The sequence below is a fragment of the Lipotes vexillifer genome, unplaced genomic scaffold (genome assembly GCF_000442215.2).
Source record: "Lipotes vexillifer unplaced genomic scaffold, Lipotes_vexillifer_v1.1 scaffold336, whole genome shotgun sequence".
NCBI classification, from domain to species: Eukaryota; Metazoa; Chordata; class Mammalia; order Artiodactyla; family Lipotidae; genus Lipotes; species Lipotes vexillifer.
This window is the reverse complement of record NW_006771479.1, coordinates 581,770-594,883: the sequence shown is the minus strand read 5'-3', so window position 1 is coordinate 594,883 and position 13,114 is coordinate 581,770. Positions and strand designations below refer to the sequence as shown.

Below are 13,114 nucleotides of genomic sequence, written 5' to 3'. Positions count from 1 at the left end.
AGGACCAAGCCTGCCTTGTTCTGCATTATGTGCTCACCCCTTAGCACAGTTACATAGTAGGTGATCAATAAATATATATTGACTGAGTCAGGAATTGGGTGTCAGATTTGTTTGGGTCCCTGCTCTTTTATTCTCTGATATTCATAGTTTGAATTTACAAATAAAATCTCTATTTGGCTATCCAAATGTGCAGGCTGATTTCTATGATGGAAAGGTTACATTATATATAAGATACTGCTTTGTAATTTATTGTTTTCCTCTTACCTTCAAACCTGCCACACAATTTTAAAATAGTTTTTATAATTAGGATGACTTGAGTTGTATTTATTCACCTGGTTGCTATGGATGAGTGATTAGTGACTTTGTATAGGCTAAAATATATGCAAGTTTAAGAATGATTTTAGATGAATTCATGTATGATCAAACCATAACAATTTGTGAGAGGAAAGAGAGGTATTTAGAGTATAGGTCATTATGTGGTTGAGGTCAGTAGCACCAAAAAACCTTTTACATGCAGGTGTTTTATACCAGGTGGCAAATATGATTTCAGTGAACTCTGAAAGCTTATTTAAAAATATTCTCAGTTTATGTACTTTAGCAATGAACCAGATGTGCCTGCTACTTAAGCAATAATTTTCTCAGGAGCAATGTTTTGAACCTAAATGACTTACATGGTTACTAGAAGAATTGAATTCACTAGTTCACTAGGAATAAAAATTATTCCATTTTTGCCAGGGATGGTCACATTATTATTGCTTAAAGGAAATTTTGTCAGAGGAAGTGGATGCTAGGTGCTTATTAGTATGGTAGTTTTAAACATTTAAGGTGTGACCAAAAGACCAGATCATTCCAATGGTTCTTTATAGAAAAAGAAATACATTAACTTTAATGAAGTGTGAATGCCATAGCACTTTAAACATTTTATTTGATATGACTTGACATAGAAGTATAGAAGTATACATAGAAGTATAATATTCATTTCTTCATTTATGTATAGCTTTAGTATCCTAATGATAGTGAGAAGCTTCTAAAAGCGTTTTTTTATGAGGTAGAGGTGTGGTTCAGGTAGGACAGGACTGTACTGAGACTTTGCTTTTAAGCCTCTGAAAATAGTGACCCCTTATCTGCAAGCCAGCTTTTATTTTCCCCCTTGGCTTGGGGCAGAATCTGCACAGCTTCAGGTTGGCACACCCCCACAGCTCCCACATGCTCTTTGAGAATCTCTCAGTAGAAAAATATTTGTCCTTACCCTAAAAAATCTCAAACCTAAAAGGCAACATAACATTTCTTCTTAGTCAATAATAATCTAAGTGCTTTTCTTAATTTTAGTACCTTTTCAACGTCCTGGAGAAACAATCAAAAAATGTATAGAAATATAGAATGTTAGCCCTAGAAAGGATCTTAGAAATTGAATCTAACCCCTTTCTTTTTATAGATGAGGAAACTGAGGACCAGAAGTGAGTTGATCAAAGTCATGCAGCTAGTTGTAGACATAGAGAGGACTCCACCTCAGGGCCCCTGACTCTCGTTACCATGCTCCTTCCTGGGTGCCACAGTGACTGAATGGAGTAGCAGTATAGGGGGGAGTTTATATTGGAACAGAATTGGAGGTGTAAAATTCTGGGAACCTGAATTTGATGCAACTTATGTTAATGTATTTTTCCCCTTTAATTTGCATTGTAATCATGCATGCTACCTTACAACTGGGATGGCTGTGGCGTCATCGTATTTGAAGCTTTCCTAGTTTCTATCCTGCTGCAATCCCTAGTTATTTAGTGAAGGTGAAGGTCCATGCATGCAGGGCACAGGGAACAGCAAAGAGAACACATTATATTTTCATTCTGTCAATATATTTGCTACTTTTATTCTAAGAGCCACAGATATATAGAAGCATGTTTTTCTATTTGTATTTGTTCTATCCATTTTTTTTTTGAGTCTAAATCCTCTGGTTATCTAAGTCTCTTTGACCTGATTATTAAAATATATTTAAGCAAGCATAGGTTTGTGTGTTTAAAGCCAGTTTATTAATTACTTAAATAGTCAAGTGGTCAGGTTAGTTGTTATATGAATTGTCAGTATTTTTTTCCTGTTTGAACTAAAGTACTTAACTATGGGTGAGTAGAAAGGTAAGAATTTCCAAGGCTCTTCAGACTTTCAAGATGTTTTCAAAAGCATGTAATATTCTGTCATAGTCTGAATTGGCTACATAAAAGAATTGCAGTCAGTTATATTGATCGGTGCACAAACAGAGAAGAATCTTACTTGTTCTACTTGGAGCAGCAGGGACTAGACTGCAAAAGTGTGGTTTGTTTATTGTGATGGGAAAGAGAGCAAGACTAGTTTTACCCCATAGTATCTATACATTAAAGTGACTTCTGAGGACCACCTTTCTTTTTTAAATATTAGAAACCAACTGAAGTTCAAAGAAGAAAATAGTTCACCATCTACTTTCTCAACATCTAGAATGAGCCATTTTTAGCATTTTGATAAACCTGCTTTTTTCTGTCTCTCTATATTTTATTATTTTATTTATTTATTTAATTTTGTGGTACGTGGGCCTCTCACTATTGTGGCCTCTCCCGTTGTGGAGCACAGGCTCCGGACGCACAGGCTCAGCGGCCATGGCTCACGGGCCCAGCCGCTCTGCGGCACATGGGATCCTCCCGGACCGGGGCACGAACCCGTGTCCCCTGCATCGGCAGGCGGACTCTCAACCACTGTGCCACCAGGGAAGCCCTCTCTATATTTTAATAATTATTCAAGTGACATATGGGAGTTGATTAAATGATTAAAACAATACTGAAAATAACTATTTAAAATGCTTTTATATGCATACATTTATATAGAAAATATATTTAGTGAGAGTTTTTAAATGATATTATACTGTATATGTAGCTAAGTGTCCTCTGCACTTAGCATTGGTGTTTAGCAGGCAATAAATAAATGTTTACTGAATTAAAAATTGAGAATTAACATAGTAAAGTTTGTGTATACTCCATCCAAACTGAACTTCTTTTAGTTTCTATAATAACCATATTTTATTTTGCTCTGAAGACTTCATACATGCTGCTCCTTTTGCTGAAGAGCCCAGGTCTCACCTCAAATGCCATTTCCTTTGAGAGACCTTCCTGAATCATTTTCTGATGGATAGACTTCCTTGCTCCATGTTCCTGTGCTCCAGAGACATTGGCCCATTTTAATGCTCATTTCCATTGGAAATATTTGTTTAAGGGCAGTCTTCCTTGGCACTTTGTAACTCCTTGAGTGCAAGGACCGTATCTACTTTTCATTCCTGTATCCCTAGCACCCACCTTATGACCTTGTACTTATTAGAAGTTTGAGGAATTGAATTATGAGCCTGTTTTTAGTACTTTGGAATGCAGTCCAAGGGAATGACAAAATAACAGTGCTTGGATAGGTCACAGCTACCCTTTGACAGTTCTCTTGTCTCCTCTCCTCTCCCCAGCCCTTGCCCATCCATTTTCAATCCTGTCAGTTTAACTTCCAAAATAGGTATAAGTTTGCCCATGTTGGTCCCTCTCCACCACCACCACCACCATAATCCATCCTACCATCATCTCTTGCCCTGGACTGCTAGAATAATCGGTTTCCTTGTATCTATCTAGTCCTGTTCAAGAAATAAAACAGACAAAAATTATAGTCTGTTACACAGTATGAATAAGTATTGTTTTGAGAAACTGGTGAACAAACTGGTCATTTGTCTTTTCCAGCCAGGAAGATTCTTCATCTGTTGGACTGAGTTTGGGTCCATTGTATCTTCTAGGGTAGCATATTTTGATATCTCACTATTTTGTTTTTCATTGCTTGAGACAGTTTAAGGATTGCCTTAGCTAGGCAATCTGAAATCTGAAAATTAATCAAGTTACAGGGCTAAGTGAGGTTTGATAATTTTCTGTATTGAATTCATATGCAGTGATTTTTTTTTTTTTCATAGATTTCATTGTTGTATTAGTTAGGATCAGTCTGGCTGCTATAACATAGGCCCTATAGCATTGGCTTAAATGTGATGGAAAATGATTTACCTCTTAATTAACAGCTCGAGTGTAAGCAATGCAGGGCAGTGACAGTGTCTGCATGGTGCTGGGGACCTAGGACCCTTCTATTTTGTTGCTTTGCCATCTTTAACTTGAGATGGCTACTCCTGTTCCTACAACCACGTCCTTATCACAGGTATCACAAAATGGGAACAGAAAGTGGAGGGCATACTTCTTTTAAGGGCACAGTGTGGAAGTATGTAATTGCTGCTCATATGCCATTCATCAGACATAGTCACATGGTCACACTTAGCTGCAAGGGAGGCTGGGCAGCCATGTGTCCCACTAGAACTTCTATTATTGCAGAAGAGAACAGATATCAGGGCTTTAAGGAGTATCTCCACCATAGTCAGCAACAGGAAAGGATTTACTTTTGGAATGCTTATTTTTTTCTAACTCATTGCTCTGTGAGGAGAAGTTTTCTATTGAAATTAGTAAGCTACTTGAGCTACTGAAAAGAGTTAACCTAAGTTAATGTATTTGCCTTTGGGATTTTAAGTCAAATTTATTCCAATGGTTATAGGGATGAGTGTGAAACATATTGAGATGAGGTTGCTTTTTCTTAACTCTTATTTTTCTTGGGCTGTTTTTATGTTTTTTCTTTTTCACCTTATTGAGGCTAATTTCATATTTGTTTTCTTTGTGCTTTTAGGTATGGCACTGTCTCAAGGCTGGGTGAAGAGATACTTCAAGGCCTTTTGTAAAGGATTCTTTGTGGCGGTGCCTGTGGCAGTGACTTTCCTGGATCGGGTTGCCTGTGTGGCAAGAGTGGAAGGAGCATCAATGCAGGTGAGACTAATAAGACTTCGTTCTTTAAAGCACATGCTTCACTGTTTCTCAGGCATTAGAAATGATATTTCTGTGTATTATCTCTATGCTGGAACTGAAAGGTTTTAAAAAGGTCTTGAAATGAAATTTAACATTGCTAAATTTCTTTACAAGGTCTTTTAATGTAGTCATATTAAAATCAGAGCAGAGGTGAATAAAATTAGCTATCAGATAGTTCTCTGTATCTGTGGCTTTTTTTTTTTTTTGGAATTGTAAATGGAGATTCTAAAGAAATTTTACTACATGATACCGTTTTTGTGGCTGTGGCTTGAGATTTTAAGATTTTTAAGTTATCCATATTTGAATACATACATAAATATCCTTTTAGGATCAAATTATTAGTACAGCTGCAAGATGGATTTGGCTCAAATTCAGTTACTCTGTTGTTACATACACACATACACACACAAACACTTACACACATACATACACACACACTTCTGATAGGTAGAAAAGTCTAGAGCACTGATCTCAGATATTCTAGTGTATTCTTTAAGCCTGTTGCTGATTGAAAAGATTAAGTGCTATTTACATTGAGAGAAATTTGGAGTGGAGATTTCCAAAAGTTATATGCAAATAGTTTTCTGGAGTAACTTAGAGAAAACTCGATTATTCTAAAGTTGATGTCTGGAACCTAGCTGTTTAAGTAAGTTTATGCAACTAAGAAGAATTTGCATTTTGTAATATAATTTGTTTTCTTCTGTTATTAGCATGTATTAAGTTCATGTGTTGTGCTCAATATGTGTATAAAACATAAATAAAATGAATGTATAAGCTTCTAAAAGCTTAAAATTATACAGAGAATAAACAGCTTACTTTTTTTCTTTTTGTCTTAGAGCTAGGTGAGGGCATAGACATCAGCTCTGAGGAGTTAGAATGAATTCGCTTTTTTAAAAAATTTTTGAATTTTATTTTATTTATTTATTTATACAGCAGGTTCTTATTAGTCATCAATTTTATACATATCAGTGTATACATGTCAATCCCAATCGCCCAAATCATCCCACCACCATCCCCACCCCCCGCCACTTTCCCCCCCTTGGTGTCCCTATGTTTCTTCTCTACATCTGTGTCTCAATTTCTGCCCTGCAAACCGGTTCATCTGTACCATTTTTCTAGGTTCAACATATATGTGTTAATATACAATATTTGTTTTTCTGTTTCTGACTTACTTCGCTCTGTATAACAGCCTCTAGATCCATCCACATCTCTACAAATGATCCAATTTCGTTCCTTTTTATGGCTGACTAATATTCGATTGTAGATATGTACCATATTTTCTTTATCCATTCATCTGTCGATGGGCATTTAGGTTGCTTCCATGACCTGGCTATTGTAAATAGTGCTGCAATGAATATTGGGGTGCATGTGTCTTTTTGAATTATGGTTTTCTCTAGGTATATGCCCAGTAGTGGGATTGCTGGGTCGTATGGTAGTTCTATTTCTAGTTTTTTAAGGAACCTCCATAATGTTCTCCATAGTGGCTGTATCAATTTACAATCCCACCAACAGTGCAAGAGGTTTCCCTTTACTCCGCACCCTCTCCAGCATTTGTCATTTGTAGATTTTCTGATGATGCCCATTCTAACTGGTGTGAGGTGATATCTCATTGTAGTTTTGATTTGCATTTCTCTAATAATTAGTGATGTTGAGCAGCTTTTCATGTGCTTCTTGGCCATCTGTATGTCCTCTTTGGAGAAATGTCTATTTAGGTTTTCTGCCCATTTTTGGATTGGTTTGTTTTTTTTTTTTAATATTGAGCTGCGGGCTTCCCTGGTGGCGCAGTGGTTGGGAGTCCGCCTGCGATGCAGGGGACACGGGATCGTGCCCCGGTCCAGGAAGGTCCCACGTGCCGCGAAGCGGTTGGGCCCATGAGCCATGGCCGCTGAGCCTGCGCGCCTGGAGCCTGTGCTCTGCAATGGGGGAGGCCACAAGAGTGAGAGGCCCGTGTACCACAAAAAAAAAAAAAAAAAAAAAATTGAGCTGCATGAGCTATTTATATATTTTGTAGATTAATCCTTTGTCCTTTGATTCATTTGCAAATATTTTCTCCCATTCTGAGGGTTGTCTTTTCATCTTGTTTATGGTTTCCTTTGCTGTGCAAAAGCTTTGAAGTTTCATTAGGTCCCTTTGTTTATTTTTGTTTTTATTTCCATTACTCTAGGAGGTAGATCAAAAAAGATCCTGCTGTGATTTATGTCAAAGAGTGTTCTTCCTATGTTTTCCTCTAAGAGTTTTAGAGTGTCCGGTCTTACATTTAGGTCTCTAATCCATTTTGAGTTTATTTTTGTGTATGCTGTTAGGGAGTGTTCTAATTTCATTCTTTTACATGCAGCTGTCCAGTTTTCCCAGCACCACTTATTGAAGAGACTGTCTTTTCTCCATTGTATATCCTTGCCTCTTTTGTCATAGATTAGTTGACCATAGGTGTGTGGGTTTATCTGTGGGCTTTCTATCTTGTCCCATTGATCTATATTTCTGTTTTTGTGCCAGTACCATATTGTCTTGATGACTGTAGCTTTGTAGTATAGTCTGAAGTCAGGGAGCCTGATTCCTCCAGCTCTGCTTTTTTCCCTCAAGACTGCATTGGCTATTCAGGGTCTTTTGTGTCTCTATACAAATTTTAAGATTTTTTGTTCCAGTTCTGTAAAAAATGCCATTGGTAATTTGATAGTAATTGCATTGAATCTGTAGATTGCTTTGTGTAGTATAGTCATTTTCACAATATTGATTCTTCCAATCCAAGAACATGGTACATCTCTCCATCTGTTGGTATCATCTTTAATTTGTTTCATCAGTGTCTTATAGTTTTCTGCATACAGGTCTTTTGTCTCCCTAGGTAGGTTTATTCCTAGGTATTTTTTTCTTTTTGTTGCAATGGTAAATGGGAGTGTTTCCTTAATTTCTCTTTCAGATTTTTCATCATTAGTGTATAGGAATGCAAGAGATTTCTGTGCATTAATTTGTATCTTGCAAGTTTACCAAATTCATTGATTAGCTCTGGTAGTTTTCTGGTGGCATTTTTAGGATTCTCTATGTATATTATCATGTCATCTGCAAACAGTGACAATTTTACTTCTTTTCCAATTTGTATTCCTTTTATTTCTTTTTCTTCTCTGATAGCCGTGGCTAGGACTTCCAACACTATGTTGAATAATAGTGGAGAGAGTGGACATCCTTGTCTTGTTCCTGATCTTAGAAGAAATGCTTTCAGACTTTCACCATTGAGAATGATGTTTGCTGTGGGTTTGTGATATATGGCCTTTATTATGTGGATGTAGGTTCCCTCTATGCCCACTTTCTGGAGAGTTTTTTTTTATCATAAATGGGTGTAGAATTTTGTCAGAAGCTTTTTCTGCATCTATTGACATGATCATATGGATTTTATTCTTCAATTTGTTAATATGTTTTTTCACACTGATTGATTGGCATATATTGAAGAATCCTTGCATCTGTAGGATAAATCCCACTTGATCATGGTGTATGATCCTTTTAATGTGTGGCTGGATTCTGTTTGCTAGTATTTTGTTGAGGATTTTTGCATCTATATTCATCAGTGATATTGGTCTGTAAGTTTCTTTTTTTGTAGTATCTTTGTCTGGTTTTGGTATCAGGGTGATGGTGACATCATAGAATGAGTTTAGGAGTGTTCCTTCCTCTGCAGTTTTTTGGAAGACTTTGAGAAGGATGGGTGTTAGCTCTTCTATAAATGTTTGATAGAATTCACCTATGAAGCCATCTGGTCCTGGGCTTTTGTTTGTTGGAAGATTTTTAATCACAGTTTCAATTTCTTTACTTGTGATTGGTCAGTTCATATTTTCTATTTCTTCCTGGTTCAGTTTGGAAGGTTATACTTTTCTAAGAGTTTGTCCATTTCTTCCAGGTTGTCCGTTTTATTGGCATAGAGTTGCTTGTAGTAGTCTCTTAGGATGCTTTGTATTTCTGTGGTGTCTGTTGTAACTTCTCCTTTTTCATTTCTAATTTTATTGATTTGAGTCCTCTCCCTCTTTTTCTTGATGAGTCTGGCTAATGGTTGATCAATTTTGTTTATCTTCTCAAAGAACCAGCTTTTAGTTTTATGGATCTCTGCTATTGTTTTCTTTGTTTCTATTTCATTTATTTCCACTCTTATCTTTATGATTTCTTTCCTTCTGCTAACTTTGGGTTTTGTTTGTTCTTCTTTCTCTAGTTCCTTTAGGTGTAAATTTAGATTGTTTATGTGAGATTTTTGTTGTTTCTTGAGGTAGTCTTGTATTGCTATAAACTTCCCTCTTAGAACTGCTTTAGCTCCATTCCATAGGTTTTGGCTCGTCATGTTTTCATTGTCTGTTGTTTCTAGGCATTTTTGATTTCCTCTTTGATTTCTTCAGTGATCTCTTGGTTATTTAGTAACATATTGTTTAGCCTCCATGTGTTTGTGTTTTTACGTTTTTTCCCCTGTAATTGATTTCTAATCTCATAGCGTTGTGGTCAGAAAAGATACTTGATATGATTTCAGTTTTCTTAAATTTACTGAGGCTTGATTTGTGACCCAAGATGTGATCTATCCTGTACAAGGTTCTGTGTGAACTTGAGAAGAAAGTTTAATCTGCTCTTTTTGCGTGAGTGTCCTATAAATATCAATTACATCTATCTGGTCTATTGTGTTATTTAAAGCTTGTGTTTCCGTATTAATTTTCTGTTTGGATGATCTGTTTATTGGTGTAAGTGAGGTGTTAAAAGTCCCCCAGTATTATTGTGTTACTGTCGATTTCCTCTTTGAAAGCTGTTAGCAGTTGCCTTAATATTGAGGTCCTCCTATGTTGGGTGCATATATGTTTATAATTGTTATATCTTCTTCTTGGATTGATCCCTTGATCATTATGTAGTGTCGTTCCTTTTCTCTTGTAACATACTTTATTTTAAAGTCTATTTTATCAGATATGAGTACTGCTACTCCAGCTTTCTTTTGATTTCCATTTGCATGGGATATCTTTTTCCATCCCCTCACTTTCAGTTTGTATGTGTCCCTAGGTCTGAAGTGGGTCCCTTGTAGACAGCATATATATGGGTCTTGTTTTTGTATCCATTCAGCAAGCCTGTGTCTTTTTGTTGGAGCATTTAATCCCTTCACGTTTAAGGTAATTATCGATATATATGTTCCTACTACCATTTTCTTAATTGTTGTGGGTTTGTTTTTGTATGTCGTTTTCTTCTCTTGTGTTTCCCACTTAGAGAAGTTCCTTTAGCATTTGTTGTATAGCTTGCTTGGTGGTGCTGAATTGTCTTAGCTTTTGCTTGCCTGTAAAGCTTTTGATTTCTCCATCAAATCTGAGTGAGATTCTTGCCAGGTAGAGTGACCTTGGTTGTAGGTTCTTCCCTTTCATCACTTTATCATGCTACTCTCTCTGGCTTATAGAGTTTCTGCTGAGAAATTAGCTGTTAACCTTATGGGAGTTCCCTTGTATGTCATTTGTCGTTTTTTCCTTCCTGCTGTCAATAATTTTTCTTTGTCTTTAATTTTTGCCCGTTTGATTACTTTGTGTCTTGGCGTGTTTCTCCTTGGGTTTATCCTGTACCGGACTCTCTGCACTTTCTGGACTTGGGTGGCTATTTCCTTTCCCATGTTAGGGAAGTTTTTGACTATAATCTCTTCAAATATTTTTTCGGGTCCTTTCTCTGTCTCTTCTCCTTCTGGGACCCCTATAATGTGAATGTTGTTGCGTTTAATGTTGTTCCATAGATGTGTTAGGTTGTATTCATTTCTTTTCATTCTTCTTCTTTATTCTGTTTTGCAGCAGTGAATTCCACCAGTGTTTCTTCCAGTTCACTTATCCGTTCTTCTGCCTCAGTCATTCTGGTATTGATTCATTTCAGTTATTGTATTGTTCATCTCTGTTTGTTTTTTCTTTAATTCTTCTAAGTCTTTGTTAAACATTTCTTGCATCTTCTCGATCTTTGCCTTCATTCTTTTTCCGAGGTGCTGGATCATCTTCACTATTATTATTCTGAATTCTTTTTCTGGATGATTGCCTATTTCCATTTAGTTGTTTTTCTGGGTTTGTATCTTGTTCCTTCATCTGGTACATAGCCCTCTGCCTTTTCATCTTGTCTGTCTTTCTGTGAATGTGGTTTTTGTTCCACAGGCTGCAGGATTGTAGTTCTTGCTTCTGCTGTCTGCCCTCTGGTGGATGAGACTATCTATGAGGCTTGTGCAAGTTTCCTGATGGGAGGGAGTGGTGGTGAGTGGAGCTGGCTGTTGCCCTTGGGACTCATTTATTTTTCCAGCATCTAGAGGCACCTGCACTTCTTGGCCTTTGGCGCCTTCATCTGCAGAGTGGGAATTGGCAGGCCAGGTCCTTATCTCGCTGCCATCTCTCTGTTTCTCCCAGTTCTGCTGAATTTGCTCTTTTAAAATTGTAATTATTGTACTGAGAATTAGGTCTCTTCCTGAGTTCAGGTGGTCAGTGAGATCCTTAGAGTGTGTGCTCTTTGGGTGAAGCTAAAGTTCTAAAGCAGGGCTGTCTGCATATTTACTTCTGCTTTCATCATTTGAGGTTGATTTAGGGCCTTCTCTTGGGCAGTGGATTCTAAGCTCAACCCTGTCTCTCAGGTTCCCTCTAGGGTGGGTCACCAGCCCCAAGCAAACTGGTCACTTGCGTTGAATGCAAAAATGTTGTATTGCATGGGGTACAGCAGGCATAGGAAGAGGGATTTACAGGTGTATGGCTTTATTTCTAAATGCCGTTTAGTACTTTGAACACAGATGGGATTTTACATTTCCTGCTTCTTCAGTTGTGAATTCCTAGCAGCCTCATCTTAGACCCAATCCTTAGGGAAAGCTAAACTTTCTTTGTTGAGCTTTTGAGTCAGATCCTTCATTTGAGATTAAAACTGCCTTCTCCACAGCCATCGAAATTCCTTTTTGGTCCCTTTCATCCCTTTGAACCCATCCACAGGTATTATCCTTTGGTAACAAATAATCATGTGAATAATGATTATTCTCCAGTTTAGTTAGTGCTATCTTGCTACACAACCCTCACTGTCCTTAGATGGATTTTTCCAGAACACAACACCTCCTAACCTGGGATCTCATGACATTCCAGAGGATCATATGGCAATCATAGTATCCCAATCTTCATGTTTGTAGCCCAGTATATACCCACTGAACATCTATGTTCATGGCTTGTGCTCAGAGGAAAAAAACACAAGGAACCGACCATTTTATGAAAAGAGAAGGCTTATCCCCAGTGAAGAACGTGTTAAATAGTGTCATCCTTAAATGCCACGTCTGTTAACTAAATAGTAAGTTTGTTGAACATACATTAGAGTTTCTTACAGTATTCCTGAACCACTACCTCCAATAAGTCAAATTTGTTAACTTGTAGTTTGTTTGGTAGATTATGTAGAATTTCCTTGGCTACTCGTTACAGAAAAACAGCTTGAATTGACTTAGATCTACAGGGGAATTGATTGGAAGGCTTATGATATACCTAGGAGAAAGGAAGGAGTGTGGCAATTGTCAGAGACAACTGGAACCAGGGATTTGAATGCTGCCAGGGTGCTCAGTCTTTTCTGTTTCAACGTCTGCTTCTGTCTGCATCTTGGCTTAGTTCTCTCAGACCAGTTTTCTTCTCAATGCAGGGCACATGGCAGCTGGCAGGTCTCATGCCTTTAGATGCCAATTTCATCACCGCCTGAGAGAGATTTCTCCTTATGCCTTAATTTCACTTTGAAAAATCTTGAGGAAGGACTGTGATTGATTCATCTTGGGCCATATGCCCTTACCCATACAAATACAGATCAACTTTGGCCAGAAGATTAGGGTGCCATAACTGGCCCAGCTTTGGACAGGTGCACACCCCTAGCCTGTGGCTAGTTGGATTGAGAAAATGACAGCGTATATTTGAATCACATTGTGGGCTTTCGTGGTGAGGTAAGGGTGACACTTCCCAGAAGAAGAGGGGGTGCTATTTTTGGAATAAAAGGGGGAAAGAATATTCTGGGGAGAAAGGAAAAAAATGTATGTTTATTATGGTTTGACCTATATTTTAGGAATTTTAGACCACTTTTAAGTATAATAGATAACTTGTTTACACTTTCATTAGATATCACTAAATCATACTTAAAATTATTTAGGAGCTGAAAGTGCAATAATGAAATATGGTGATTAATTAATTCAGCATAGTTGAAGAGATCTTTGCTACTATACAGCTTTGATAACTGAACATGTTTAGACCATGGGGTTCAGC

The 13,114-nt window shown here is 37.4% G+C and overlaps 1 protein-coding gene across 1 annotated transcript in view; it reads left to right on the top strand.

Moving 5' to 3' along the window:
* Positions 1–4,709: 4,709 nt before the first annotated feature.
* Positions 4,710–13,114, top strand: part of LOC103089126 (mitochondrial inner membrane protease subunit 2-like) — a 45,469-nt gene continuing 37,064 nt past the window's right edge. The window contains exon 1 of the mRNA XM_007446811.1: positions 4,710–4,844. Within this exon, the coding sequence (XP_007446873.1) occupies positions 4,710–4,844 (135 nt within the window). The remainder of the gene's footprint in view (positions 4,845–13,114) is intronic.